Genomic DNA, 14232 nt, shown 5'->3' on the forward strand with positions numbered 1-14232 from the left:
AAGGCCAGGCTGTAGGCAAACTGTGAGCCAAGGGGGTCAGGGCAGGCCAAGCCCACATGAGCCTCCCCCACTGGCTGAGCTGGCGGGCCACTCCTTGTTGGTCCCACCATCCTGGCCCTGTGGCCAACAGAGGGATTCCTAGAAGGATGGGCTGTACATGGCTGCTGACCACACGTGGTGTGAGGTTCTTGGGACCGGGAAGCCAAGCCAGTCTGAGGGCAGTCATTATGAACCCACGAAGCCACCATCCAACCTGCTCCGATCCACCGGCTGGGGCTGGAGGCCAGAGCAGAGTGGGCTGGTGGGCTCGGCACACTGCCAACAGACTTGTCCTAATGCCACCAGCCTGCCAGGCACAGCCCCTTGAATGGCCAGCTTGGGCGGGCCAGCATGCTGGTGTCCCAGGCCGGGGCCTTACCAGCCGAGCCGCCTTGCAGGTCAGCTGCGCAGAGCCCCACCTGCACCTCCACAGTGCTCACACGCACCTGATGCTGGGCTCCAGGTGGTACCGCCTGTACCTCGAGCAGTGGCAAGCCAACCAGCATGGATGGAGCAGACACTCCTCCCCGTAGGACATCTAGAAGGTCCAGTTTCCTCACACCTGGCTCTGGGCTGGAGCGACCCCTGTTGGCGAAAGACGGAGTTGTAGCCTGTGCTATTAGAACCCGGGGCTTCCCTGGTGGCTCAGATGGTAAAGAATCAGCTTGCAATGTGGGAGACATGGGTTTGAGCCCTTGGAGGAGGAAATGGCAACCCACTCCGGCATTCTTGCCTGGAGAATCCCATGGGTGGAGAAATCTGGCGGGCTATAGTCCATGGGGTCGCAGAGTTAGATGCGACTGAATGACTAATGCTTTCACTTTCAGTTTCTGTTAGAACCCGTGAGTCCCCTGGTCCTGTTGCTTGCAAACTGGGAAGTGAAGGTGCAGTAGTCGGCTCAGGCTGCCCTAACCAATGCACCGACTGGGCTGCTTAGACACGGAAGTTTATCTTCTCACTGTTCTGGAGGCTGGCAGTTCTCACTCATGATCCTAGCCAATCCAGTGCCTGATGAGAACATTCTTCCTGGTGTGGCCATGGGGACAGAGACAGAGAGAGACTTTGTGTCTTTTCTTTTTCTTTTTTAATGCTCCTTCCCATATTAGGGAAAGGGAGGTCTGTATTGTTAACAAATACTTTTAATTTGTTTTTTTGGCTGCAACATTACGGGGGTGGGTTGCCTTTTCCTACTCCAGGGGATTTTCCCAATCTTGGGATCACATTCAGGTCTCCTGCATTGCAGGGAGATTCTTTACTGCGTAAGGCACCAGGGATGCCAAAAAATATTTTTAGTTTAATTTAATTTTTCTGGCTGCAAGGCGTGTGGGATCTTATTTCCTTGATCAGGGATCAAACCTGTGTCCCCTGAATTGGATGCCTGGAGCCTTAACCACTGGACCACCAGGGAAGGCCTCATGTCTTTTCTTTAAAGACTCAAATTCTGCTGGATCAGAGCACCACCCTTATGACCTCATTTAACCTGAATTGCTGTTGCTCAGTCACCAAGTCATGTCCGACCAATGGACTGCAGCATGCCAGGCTTCCCTGTCCTTGACTATCTCCCTGAGTTTGCTCAAATTTGTGTCCATTGAGTTGGTGATGCCATCCAACTATCTCATCCTCTGCCACCCCCTTCTCCTGCCCTCAGTCTTTCCCAGCATCAAGGTCTTTTCCAATGAGTTGTCTCTTCGCAGCAGGTGGTCAAAGTATTGGAGCTTCAGCTTCAACATTAGTTCTTCCAATGAATATTCAGAGTTGATTTCCTTTAGGATAGACTGGTTTGATCTCCTTGCAGTCCAACACTTTTAAGAGTCTTCTCTAGCACCACAATTCATTATTTCACTTCCAAATACGGTCACATTGATGGTTGAATTTTAGAAGTGCACATGTGAATTGCAGGGGTACACAAACATTGGTCCCCTTAGGGACTGTGGAACCCCCTCGCTCCTGCGTTCTGACAAGTCTGCAGCTTCAGCTCTGAGCCTGGTCCGTTCAGGCATGGGGCAATGGAATGTGGACTCCATGCTATGATTCACAGTGGCCTGAGGGCCTGGAAGCTTTATCCCCAGCTCTAGGCGTTGGGCATGCAGAGGCTGGCCCTCCCCTGAGCTGCACAGCCCAGCGCCTGAGAAAACCTACCTTGCTCAGCTTTCCGGGAATCCTGGGCCCAGGATGTGTGAGATGATGATATGGGACTTGGCTCCTTCATGGGTTGCACAGCTTGGGAGCATCTGGAACGTTAGGATCTGTGTAGCATAGTGAGAGACACGGGCTGGTGTCGGGGAGGCTCAAGGCTGCATAGGGAGCTGGACACCTCCGTGGCCCCCACCTGCCTGGGATTTCTTCCCCGGTGGGCTCCTGTGGGCCCAGTGCCAGGTCACCCCTGGGCCCGTCTCGGGTCTCCTGCCACAGCTCTGTGGGACTTCCTTGCAGCTGCAGTGTCTGCCCAGCCGTTCTCCTGGCCCGGGCTCTGAGCCCCTCTCTCCATGTGCCTGCCCAGCGCTGCCAGGAGGGGCTTCTGGTTCCTGTTATGAGCTCTGGGCGGGATGCAGTTGGTGCTGTAAACACAGACAGGGCCCCAGGAATGGGCCGGCTCAGGCCACGCTTGGAAGCCTCTGGAGTTGACGGCAGTGGGTTAAGCAGAGCTGTCTCGGGGGCGGCAGGCGGGGCCTTGGGGGTGGGTGGCTGGAGAGGGAGCCTAGAGGCTGACTGGGGCCGGAGACGTGGCCATCCTGCTTGCCTCCATCCTACCCGGGTCTCCGGTCTCTGCTGCTCCCCTTCGACACATGGCAGAGGCAGGTACGGCCAGGAGACAGAGCCCACACTGCCGCCTCAGGTGTTCACCCCACCCCAAGAGCAGGGCTGGCTTGGCCCCAGGGGTACCCTCAGCTCCAGTTCCTCCCCGCCACGCTCCTCGAGGAGAACCGGTGGGATGGCGAGTGCTGTGTTTTGGCTTTTGGGGAGCATACTTGCTTTGAAGGAAGCCTTGTTCTTGGCAGACAGTGTGGGCCTGGCCACTCTGAGCCCTGAGGCTGTTCGCTTAGTCTGCATGCCGACACGGCTGCTCCTGGCTCCATGGGCCTCAGTGGTGGGGTTGGCCTCTCCTGGCCCCCAGACCCACTGACAGTGAATGGCCTCTCCAAACTCGGGCCCTGAGGCCCCCCTGAAGTCTGATAACAGCACAGGTGGCATCTGGGGGTGAATCCCTGCCCCCCAGCAGTCTCAGAGTTTAGTACCAGCACTCAGGCTTGCTCTGGCCCAGGCCGGTTGGGCTGTGATCTGCGCCTCCCCGCGGTGCATCCTTGAAGCTTCACTGCAGAGCTGGGGACCTGTCCCTCCCTAACCACAAGGCCACTACCAGCGACTTGGTGGAGCTACCAGAGACCAGGTGTCCTCCCCGGGTGCCCCGTCTCGCCCAGTACCCCCTTTGTGGGCACAGCCTTAACACATCCACCCAGGACATAGGCACCCACTTGGCTAGCCTGACCCATAAGAGGCTTGCTCGAGGTGGGCCTGAGTGGGAACGCCTGGACCCCTGGCATCCTAGGACTGGGATGGGGGTCCCTGCCTCTGGCCTCACCAAGTGCTGTCCCCACAGCTGCTGAGAGGAATGGGGTCTGGGTGAGGTCAGGTGTGGTTGGGTGCTGCAGTGGTCCGACAGGAGCTGGGGACTAGGCCCACAGGTCATGGTGGCTGTCCACGGAGGCCCACGCCTGCCCCTCTGCCCTGGCCTGATGACCAACAGTGGAGTGTCTGGGTCTTCCCCAGCCCCTGCTGGCCTCCTGCTCCTCCAGGGAGCCTCCCAGCCTGCTGGGCTCTGAGCTCCGGATGCCCTGACCCTCAGCAGGGCCTGATGTTTTGTGTTCTGTGCCTGGGGTGGGGGTGGGGCCTGGGCTTCCATTGGGGTGCTCTGCAGTGCCTCCCTACATCCAGTCCTGAGGCAGGCTGGGCCAGAGGACCCAGATTCAGATCATGGTCCTGTGTGTCCTGTGTGTGGGCCAAGAAGCAAAGTCAGGCCTGTGACCTGGATGGGAGCTGTGTTGTCCTCTCAAATCCCCTGCTTCTGGGACGTGGACAGGAAGGAGGGAGGGGCTTGGAGGTGCCAGAAGCTTCCTATAGGAGGTGCTCAGAGCCTGCCTGGGGTGGGGCCCTTCAGCCGGGCCGTCCTCCTGGGGTGACCTGACTCCTCTCGGGTCTCCAGCCATCAACTCCTGTGCCGTGGGCAATGGTGGCTGCCAGCACAACTGCATCCAGCTCACAGTGACCCAGCATCGCTGCCAGTGCCGGCCCGAGTTCCAGCTCCAGGAGGATGGCAGGCGCTGCGTCCGTGAGTGTCCCGGGGGTGGAGGCAGGGGACTGGGGCTGGGCCTTCCACTGGGACCCCCTGCCCGTTCTCCACACTCCCTCAGACCTGCCCGGAGATCCCGCAGCCCAAGTCCCTTGGCCACTGGTGCTGCAGGAGGGTCTGAGGGGTCCGGTCCATGTCGTTGCCTTGGCTGAGCTCTGATCACACAGGGGGCTCCTTGGCTCCCCCTGGGCCCTGGGGAGGAAGCCCGTCAAGCTGTGCTCTGGGATCTCACATCTTTGGGGGTAGGAAGTGCAGGATGGGGGTACTGGGATGAGGAGGAAGGGCATCCTGTGTTGTTTCAGTTCTGAGGCCTGCCCTGGGCTTGGTGTGGGCATGCAGGCCCCAGCCCTGGTCCTTGGGCAAAGGAGACTGGCCAGACCCTGTCTGGCTTCTTGCCCTGGGGTCCCAGGGCTGTGGGTCATGGAAGGGGGACTCTGCTGATGGAGAAGGTGGAGCAGGCCCAGGAGACCCCTGAGAAGTGGGAATGGGTGGGGGCAGCAAGGCTGATGCTGAGGGAGTCCCTCCCGCCCTGCCTGACCTTCCAGGTCCCGGGGGGTCAGGAGTGAGTGTGGGCCAGCGGTGGGGCAGGGTGGCACGAGTTCATGGGGCTGGGGCTCTGACGAGAAGAGGGGTGGGGGGCTAGCCATGCGCCCGCTGCCTGACCAGGGCGGGCCTGGCCGGTGGCCTCTGTCTTCTCTGGAGTCGTCTGGTAGTCCCTGGGGCTCCCCTGACCCCTAGTCCACGTCCCAGCCCATCAGGACGGAGTGGGAGGGGTGAGAGCTCCAGGTGGGGGCTCACCAGAGGCCCTGGAGTGGGGACCCCAAACCTGCTGGGCCCTCCACCTCTGCCCTTTGCCCCCGTTCCTCCTGGCCATGACTGCAGGGAGAAACCCGTGCGCGGACAGGAACGGCGGCTGCATGCACAGGTGCCGGGCGCTCCGGGGCGTTGCCCACTGCGAGTGCCACACAGGCTACCAGCTGGCAGCGGACCGCAAGGCCTGCGAAGGTAGGATGCCCCACCTGTGCTAGGGCCAGTCCAGGTCAGCGGTGCCGGGCTCACCTCCTCACGTCTCCCTTCAGGGCCAGTTCCTGTGTCATCACTCTCGGCTGACCTGGGATGATGCAGGGTCATCTCTAGGACTGGGATTGGGGTGGGGGATGGGCAGGGTGGAGGGTGGGAGATGGAGAGGAGGAACTCAAGGAACTGCTCCTAAAGAGAGTCTCGTGTCTGCAGGAAGACAGTTCTCAGGGTGGCTTGTTAATTTTAAATATTTCTCTTAGGTGTTAGCTAAGCAGTACCTGCTTGTTAGGGCTTCCCTGGTGGCTCAGTGGTAAAGAACTCACCTGCCAAGCAGGAGATGCAGGTTTGATTTCTGGGTTGGGAAGATCCCCTGGAGGAAACTGCAATCCATTCCAGTGTTCTGGCCTGGAGAATCCCATGGACAAAGGAGCCTGGAGGGTTACAGTCCATGGGGTCACAAGAGTCAGACATAACTTAGTGACTAAACAACAACCTGCTTATTAGAGAAAGGATTATCACTGTGACCTGAGTGACATCCCCGAACCAGTTTCCAGATTGTCTCTAGGCTTGTTGGTTAATGGGTGCGTATAGCATCACCCCAGAGAGTGGTGGGTGCAGCTTTCCAGAATGTGCTCTGACCTCTTGGCTGCATGGGCATCCTCTATGCAGTGTTAGTTACCCCATCTCAGGACTCGGGTGTCCCTGCTCCTCCCTGACGTGGTTCTGGATGAGCAGCCTAGGGGAGGGGTCTGTGCCTGTCCCCCTGACTCTTGGGGTGAGTCTCTGAAGTGGTGTGGTGCCTCCAGGGCATGCAGTGGTCGTCTCCTGAGGTGTCCTGCCTGACGGCCATCAGAGAGACTGGTCTGTGGGTGTAGAAGCTTGTTGTTCCACATCACTGTCAGGAAAGTGTTCTAGATATCACTGCCAATGTAACGCGGGCATGTCCTGGCGTTCCAGATGCAGTGGCTTCAGAGAACCCAGTGGGACTGAGGCTGAGGGTCAGCTTCATTCCAAGGACTCTCAGGTGGTGGGACAAAGGCAGTCGTTGGGGACACTAGGGTTCCGATCCCCAGGCCAGTGCCACACGGCCACAGGGAGGAAGCTGTAGCTTGACTCTGGATGACAGAGTGCGCTTTCTCCCACTGGCCCCCTGGAGGCTGGTGGCGAAAGGCCCCTTCTGTGCTCGGCCTAGATGGGGGGAGGCTTGGCAAGAGCAGACATACACAGCTGCTCAGGGACTGTGGGCTCAGAGAGGCGGAACGGCGCCCACTGCTGCTGGTGGAGCCTGAACCCAGACTTCTAGCCGTGCCCTCCTCGCCCTGGGACAGAGCACAGCTCTGCACCTGGAGTGTGTTGGTGAAAGCAAAGATGCTCAGAGGGAAGCAGGAGAGGGCACCGGGGCACGGGCTGCCCGGGTCCTGACCCCTTGGTGGAGACCACCCCTGGGGGCTGAGCCTCCCAGGCCAGTGGCCCAGAGCGCCCCTCACCTCCGATCTCTCCCATCAGATGTGGATGAATGTGCCGTGGGTCTGGCCCAGTGTGCCCACGGCTGCCTCAACACGCATGGCTCCTTCAAGTGTGTGTGCAATGCGGGCTACGAGCTGGGTGCTGATGGCCGGCAGTGCTACCGTGAGTGGACAGTGGGTGTGGAGATGCCACATGGCTCCCCAGCCCGCTACAACTGTCGGCTTGCTTTGGCCGAGGGGCAGAACTTCCTTGTCAGTCGAGGGCAGCGTTGGGCCTCGGGGCTGACTGTGGGTCCTGGGAGATGGGGGAGGACAGAGGGACCCCAGGAGGACAGGGTTCCAGGGTCCACCGGGCCCAGGAGCTCCGTGCAGCCTGTTTCCCAGCAGACTGGCAGCAGCTAGGGTGGGAGGACCGCGCCAGCTCGGGGTGTCACCCCAGCCCTGGTCCCACGTCCCTGGTGGGTCTGGCCGCAGGGATCGAGATGGAGATCGTGAACAGCTGTGAGGCGGACAACGGCGGCTGCTCCCACGGCTGCAGCCACAGCAGTGCGGGCCCCGTCTGCACCTGCCCCCGTGGCTACGAGCTGGACGAGGACCAGAGGACGTGTATCGGTGCGAGCCACTTCCTTCCCGACTTCTGTCCCCCAAACCAGAGGCTCGCTGCTGTGCTGGGGCAGTGCCCGCGTTTGATGCTGTGAATGGGAACCTCCCTCCTGTTGCCTCCAGCCCTGTTCCCTTGGCCCTGGGCAGGGGTGGGGGTGGTACGAGGGGGCCTGGTGAGAGGCAGCATCACGACCCTGCCGAGCACCCACCACCCCATGTGCACCTGCAGCTCTGCTCAGCCACTGGGTCAACGCCCACGTACTGTGGCACATGAGCATTTGCTCTGCGTCAGTGGGGACTCCCCAGCACCTGCCAGTCCCCACCCTGCTCCCACAGCAGGCGGGGTGGCCTTGGGTCGCGACCTGGGTCCTGGCGTGTCTGTGTGTGCAGGGCCAGGGACATGCCTGGGTGCCTGTGTGATTGTGGGTGAGTACGTGCAACTCACATGCAGGTGTGCATACAGTCATGTGCAGGTGTGTGTGTGCATGTGGTTGCCTGCAGGTAGTTGTGTGTGAGTGTGCATGTGGTTGTGTGCGTGTGGCTGTGTGCAGGTGTGTGTGCACTGCCGGGCTGTAGAAGGCGTGCACGTGGGTGGCACTGGTACCAGCCAGGTTGTGGTGTGTGCCCTGCAGACGTCGACGACTGTGCCGCCTCCCCCTGCTGCCAGCAGGTTTGCACCAACAGCCCCGGCGGCTACGAGTGCAGCTGCTATGCCGGCTACCGGCTCGGTGCGGATGGCTGCGGGTGTGAGGGTGAGTGGTGGGCGGCTGGGGTGGCTGGGGAGTGGACTGTCCTAAGGATGACTTGGGGCGGGCTCTGGCCCCCCGCCCAGCACTCTGTCTCTGGGTGTTGGTTTAGCTCCTACTGTCTGCAGGCCTGAGACGGTGTGGTCACTGTCTTTCTCTCTGGGCTGGGCCTGCACCCCCGGCTGCCCCAGCCTGGCCTTTCTCGAGCAGGAGGCCAGGAGGATGGCTGTGGCTTGGCTGTCGCCCAGCAGGGCCCCATCCCATGGGCGGGGGGAGTCGGGGAGGACCGCCCCGAGTCCCCGACCCCTGGAGGATGGGCGCCAGTGGCCCTGGGTTTGCCCACAGACGTGGATGAGTGCGCCTCCAGCCGTGGCGGCTGTGAGCACCGCTGCGCCAACCTGCCTGGCTCCTTCCAGTGCTCCTGCGAGGCTGGCTACCGGCTGGACGAGGACCGCAGGGGTTGCACCTGTGAGTCTCCACCTGGCCCCATAGGACCCCGTCTTCCTGCAGCACCGAGGCCCTACTCCCTGCTTCCCAGCTGGATGGACCTCACCTCAGACCAGCCTCCCACTGTGGGATGGGCTGGATGGACAGGGGCCCCCAGGCAAGGTGTTACTCAGGGGTCCCAGTGGTCCAGCTTCAGCTCCTTCCAGACGAGAGGAGGGACGTCATTCAGGGACTGAGGACTGCGTCCAGAGCAGAGGGCTACCCTGTCCCCATGCCCTCTCCACGCTCAGGGTCCCCCGGGCTAGTGCGGGAGCTGGGACAGCTGGGGTGGACGTGGCAAGAGTCAGGTCCTCAGTTCCGGGCCTGGAGCCTCCTCCGTCCTGAGAAGCAGGCTCACTGCTGATGACCAGGGTGAGGAGGGGCACGGTGGGGTCTGTAGGCGGGGGTCCCGGGGTGGCACCAAGGGGCAGGGGAGTCAATTCTCAGAAGGACAGGTGGGCGGCAGGGGCTCAGGGGCCTTTGTGCCCCGCTCAGCCCTGGAGCTGCCTGAGCTGGTCCTGGATGGCCACCTGCCCCTGGGGCGGCCCCCGCTGCACATCGCGGTGCTCCAGGACGCGCTGCCCCACCTCTTCCAAGACGACTACGTCGGGGCTGAGGAGGAAGAGGCCGAGGCGCGGGGCGAACACACACTGCAGGAAAAGTTTGGTGAGAGGTGGGCCCGTCCCCGGGCTTCCATGCCAGCACCCCCCGGCCCAGCTGCTGCCCAACCTACCGTCTTGGGCGTGAGGAAGTCTTCCTGTGAGCGCCTCGTTTGACCAAGGCTCAGAGAGGCCAAGAGGCTGCCTCAGTCTGCCCAGTGTGTCCGGCGCTGAGCCTGGCTGCCCACTTAGGGCCCTTTCTGGCCCCTGTTGGCTCCCATGTCTCCGTTCACCCGCATGGGGCCTGCATGGCCCGAGGATGCCCCATGTCCCCTTCTCTGGGTGGGGTCCAGGGCCGGGGGCCAGGCTCTGAGGCCCCTCTCTTGATCCGTCCTCCAGTCTGCCTGGACGATACCTTTGGCCCAGACTGCAGCTTGACCTGCGACGACTGCAGGAATGGGGGAACCTGCCTCCCCAGCCTGGACGGCTGTGACTGCCCCGACGGCTGGACCGGGCTCATCTGCAATGAGAGTGAGGCTGCTGCGGGGGTGGGGCCGCGTGGGGGACAGGGCCCAGGAGCCCCAGGACCTGCACGGCACGGACAGTCCACTCCTCCTACCGTCCGAGGCAGGGGCTTCCCGGGTCCTGCCATTCACTCATTCCTTCAGGGTCTCCCGGCTGCCTTCTCCACGCCAGGTTCTCTTCCAGGTGCTGTGAGATCTTGGGGGCTCCCAGAGCCTGGTGTCTGCCTCTCACAGATGTCACAGGTTGATGAGGGTCCAGCCACAAGCAAGCCAACAGCTAACTGAGACAAAAAGGGCTCTGATGAAGAGCAGTGGGTGGGCAGGCCAGTCATGGTAGAGTCTCCAGGGGGACAGGTGACTTCCCCAGGCCACACAGCAAGTGGGCAGCTGAAGCACATTTGAACACTGCTGTCTCCCACCCTCTATCCAGGGCATGTCCACTCCCTGCCCAGCAACCCCCTAGTCTCAGAGGCCATAGTGACCAAAAGTGCTGGTTGAGAAGGTGGACCTGTTGGAGTTCAGAGGGAGAGGATGGAGGACTGATGAGTGATGTCTGCCGTACATGTGGGCAGGGCCCCGGGGCACAAGTGCCGCTGGGTGCTGCTCTGGGAAGTTGCTTCTGAACTGGAGGCTTGACCCCCAGGACAGTGTCTGTATCTCTGGAGGGGCTTCTGAGTATAGGGTCATTTTGCGGGCCGACGACCCTGAGCTCCTCTGTTCCCCTTGCAGCTTGTCCTCTGGACACCTTCGGGAAGAACTGCAGCCTCTCCTGCAGCTGTCAGAATGGCGGGACCTGTGACCCTGTGACGGGGGCCTGCCGCTGCCCCCCGGGGGTCAGCGGAGTCCGCTGTGAGGACGGTGGGTGCAGCCCCTCCTTGACCTCTGGGTTCATCCTTGGGGTGGAGGTGAGGGTCAGGCACCACCTCTTGGCTCCTAGTCCCCTTTCTTCTGCAGGGGTGGGGAAAGTGACGGTATGGTACAGAGGAAGCCCCTTAGTGCAAGAAGCACTGAGTTGTTATTGTTGGCTATTCTCACAGGGCCTGACTATCGCAGGTGGTGAGGACCTGCGGGAAGAATAGCACTTTTGTAACTGAGTCCCCTGAGAAGTAGTGAGCTCCCTGTTCCTGGAAGCATTCAAGGAGAGCTACATGATGACTGGGTGGGATTTGCAGAAGGGAGCATGCCTGGACTGTGGCTTCATGGGATGGCACTAACATCTTTTATAACTCTGAAGTTGCAACATTTTTGGAGGAAATAGAGTCCACAGAAGTTTCCCAGGTGCCTGAGGCTTCATTTTAAAGTCTTCAGACCTTTACATTTCTGCTACTTTTGCTGGAAACTATAGCTAGTATATCAAGGACTTCCTGTCTTAAAAGCAATGGCAACAATTGGTGGACCGTTCCCACTGCCTGGGTGGCCCGTGTGGGGTAGAAGGGGAGGTCTTTTTGCTTCCTCTCTCTGGTCACCTTCTCAGCTCGGTCAGCATCCCTGTTTCTTTTCCTGTGATCTGCCATGCCTACTCTGAATGAGAGCTGAAAGCAGACTGCCTGTTGGAAGCTGTATGTGTGTTGTTGTTGTTCAGTTGCTGAGTTGTGTCCGATTTGTGACCTTGTGGACTGCAGTGCACCAGGCTCCTCTGTCCTTTACTATCTCCCAGAGTTTGCTCAAACCCATGTCTGTCGAGTCGGTAATGCCATCCAACTATCTCATCCTCTGCACCCTTTCTCCTGCTCTCAGTCTTTCCCATCACCAGAGTCTTTTCCAATGATTTGGCTCCTCACTTCAGGCGGCCAAAATATTGGAGCTTCAGCTTCAGCATCAGTGCTTCCAGTGAATATTCAGGGTTAATTTCCCTTAGGATTGACCCGTTTGATCTCCTTGCTGTCCAAGGGACTCTCAGGAGTCTTCTCCAACTTCAGTTGAAAGCATCAGTTTTTTGGTGTTCAACCTTCTTTATGGTCCAAATCTCACATCCGTACATGACTACTGTAAAAACCATAATTTTGACTATATGGACCTTTGTCAGCAAAGTGATGTCTCTGCTTTTTAATAATGTGTACCTAGGTTGGTCATACCTTTGCTTCCAAGGAACAAACGTCTTTTAAATTCATGTGTTTGTGATGGGTCCTGAACAGACCCACGGGACTCCTGGCAGATAAAGGGCCTGCATCTCAGTGCTTCCCCTGGTGACGTGGTGTGGCTTCCCAGAGGCTAGGTCTCAGTCGGGGTCCTGTGGGTAAAGTGCACCTCTGCAGGTGACCTGGAGAAGGTTCAGCCCAGCTCTCAGGGACCCTTCTAGAGTTTCCTAGACTCCAGGTGCCCCGGGCTCATGACTGTCCCTCTAGCCTCTGCCTCTGTCTCCCCGTGGCCTCTTTGTGTCCAGCCTCCTTTTCCTTTCTCTTCTAAGGACACTTGTTGGGTTAGGCTTGCTGGAACAGTCCAGGATTGTCCCGCCTGGAGGTCCTGATGGTCAGGATGTGGACATTCCTTGGGGTCACCATGCCGCTCCCTGAAGCCCTTCAGTAGGCGGGCCAGGGGCAGAGCTGAGTCCGAGCGAAGCATTTGGGTAGGAGGGCCACAACCCTGACCTGGCCCTCGGCCCCTTGAACTTGGGCCTGTGTCCTTCCCTCTGTGAGGTCCGGAGGCCAGGCTCGATGACCACAGAGGGACAGGCACCAGGATGCTGTCGGTGCTGGTCAGATGGAGAGAGTGGGCTCTCAGAGTCACTCCTGCGTGTAGTGAAGATGTGATGGCCTCCAGTCTGACCACCGTCTGGGGCCACAGACCCTGGGGGCACAGGCCGGCAAGGGCAGACGGCCACATTCATGGGGCTCACTTCATCCTGCCCTGCCCCCCGATGCCCTTGCCAGCCCCCAGGGACCCTCTCTGTCTAGGGTACAGGGTCCTTGGGTTGCTGGTGGCCCTGAAGCCCCATGGCTGTACCCTGGTGGCCAAGGCCTCTCCAGGCTCCTGTACTGGGTGCTGATGCCTCCCCCCCGGAGCATCTCCTTGGGTGGGATGCCATGTCTGGGTGGGCAGTCAAGAGACCCCCTCTTTCCCCAGGCTGCCCCAAAGGCTTCTATGGCAAGCACTGCCGTAAGAAGTGCCACTGTGCCAACCGGGGCCGCTGCCACCGCCTCTATGGGGCCTGCCTCTGTGACCCGGGGCTCTACGGCCGCTTCTGCCACCTGGGTGAGTCCCACTGACCGCTGGGCGCCTGGGTCTGGGGGTGGGTGCGGGGCCACAGAGTGGGCTGTGTTCTTCCTGTCTGGGTCCAGCTTGTGTTTGATCATCAGTCTTCACAGATGAGGACACGGGGGCTCAGCGAGGTCCCCGGCTGGGGTGAGGGGCCTGCGGACTCAAAGTCCTTTGGACTGTGCTGGCTGCCAGGGCAGCCAGGTGGGCGACCCCGCCCCAATCAGGCTGCTGGGTGGCCTGCAGGCCTGGGCAGGGGCAGGCCCCCACCCCCAGAAGCCTCGGGGCACAGAGCTTGTCTTGGCTTTTGGTGTTTCCTGGGATCAAGTCCTGAGCCCCCAATGGGTCGCCCCCACTCCCTGGGTCTGCAGACACCCAGGGTGGTGGAGGGAGAGGCGGTGGGCTGCTGGAGAAAAGCCGGCAGGCCTTACCTCAGCAGCTCTTGTAAGAGGATTGTTCAGAGGGAGGCAGTGAGGGTCCCAGGCGTTCCCTGCCTGGGAAGTGCCTCTCTGTGAGCCTGTTTCTCCTCTGCAAACTGGGCACCAGCAACTCTGTGTGGAGTCCCAGATACGACTCGGTGGACGGGACTGGAGATCTGGGCTGGGGCGGGCGCTGGCAGTGGGCAGGCCCCCCTCACAGTGGGTTCTGGGCTGTAGCCTGCCCACCGTGGGCCTTTGGGCCGGGCTGCTCGGAGGAGTGCAAGTGTGAGCAGCAGAACACACGTGCGTGCGATAAGAGGGACGGCAGCTGTGCCTGCAAGGCGGGCTTTGGGGGCGAGCGGTGCCAGGATGGTGAGTACAGGGCCAGGGGGAGGAGGATGGCCCCAGGGGAGGGGGGACAGGCCCCAGGGGAGGGGGACAGGCCCCAGGAGAGGGGGACAGGCCCCAGGGGAGGGGACAGAACCCAGGGGAGGGGGACAGGCCCCAGGGGAGGGGGGACAGAACCCAGGGGAGGGGACAGGCCCCAGGAGAGGGGGGACAGGCCCCAGGGGAGGGGGGACAGACCCCAGGGGAGGGGACAGGCCCCAGGGGAGGGGACAGAACCCAGGGGAGGGGGACAGGCCCCAGGGGAGGGGGGACAGACCCCAGGGGAGGGGACAGGCCCCAGGGGAGGGGACAGAACCCAGGGGAGGGGGACAGGCCCCAGGGCAGGGGGGACAGAACCCAGGGGAGGGGACAGGCCCCAGGAGAGGGGGGACAGGCCCCA

General features: G+C 60.9%; 1 protein-coding gene across 3 annotated transcripts in view; it reads left to right on the plus strand.

Moving 5' to 3' along the window:
* The window catches only part of MEGF6 (multiple EGF like domains 6), a 42151-nt gene that overhangs the window by 11079 nt on the left and 16840 nt on the right, over nucleotides 1–14232 (plus strand). For all 3 annotated transcript variants that reach the window (XR_010663314.1, XM_065935903.1, XM_065935902.1), the window contains exons 3-13: nucleotides 4241–4366; nucleotides 5270–5392; nucleotides 6914–7036; nucleotides 7348–7485; nucleotides 8109–8228; nucleotides 8568–8690; nucleotides 9204–9374; nucleotides 9707–9838; nucleotides 10561–10689; nucleotides 12895–13023; nucleotides 13683–13817. Coding sequence is in view for 2 of the 3 variants with exons in the window: in XM_065935903.1 (XP_065791975.1) it covers nucleotides 4241–4366; nucleotides 5270–5392; nucleotides 6914–7036; nucleotides 7348–7485; nucleotides 8109–8228; nucleotides 8568–8690; nucleotides 9204–9374; nucleotides 9707–9838; nucleotides 10561–10689; nucleotides 12895–13023; nucleotides 13683–13817 (1449 nt within the window). In the remaining variant the exon portion in view is untranslated. The remainder of the gene's footprint in view (nucleotides 1–4240; nucleotides 4367–5269; nucleotides 5393–6913; nucleotides 7037–7347; nucleotides 7486–8108; nucleotides 8229–8567; nucleotides 8691–9203; nucleotides 9375–9706; nucleotides 9839–10560; nucleotides 10690–12894; nucleotides 13024–13682; nucleotides 13818–14232) is intronic.

Source organism: Muntiacus reevesi, chromosome 5 (genome assembly GCF_963930625.1).
Source record: "Muntiacus reevesi chromosome 5, mMunRee1.1, whole genome shotgun sequence".
In the NCBI taxonomy this organism is placed as follows: domain Eukaryota; kingdom Metazoa; phylum Chordata; class Mammalia; order Artiodactyla; family Cervidae; genus Muntiacus; species Muntiacus reevesi.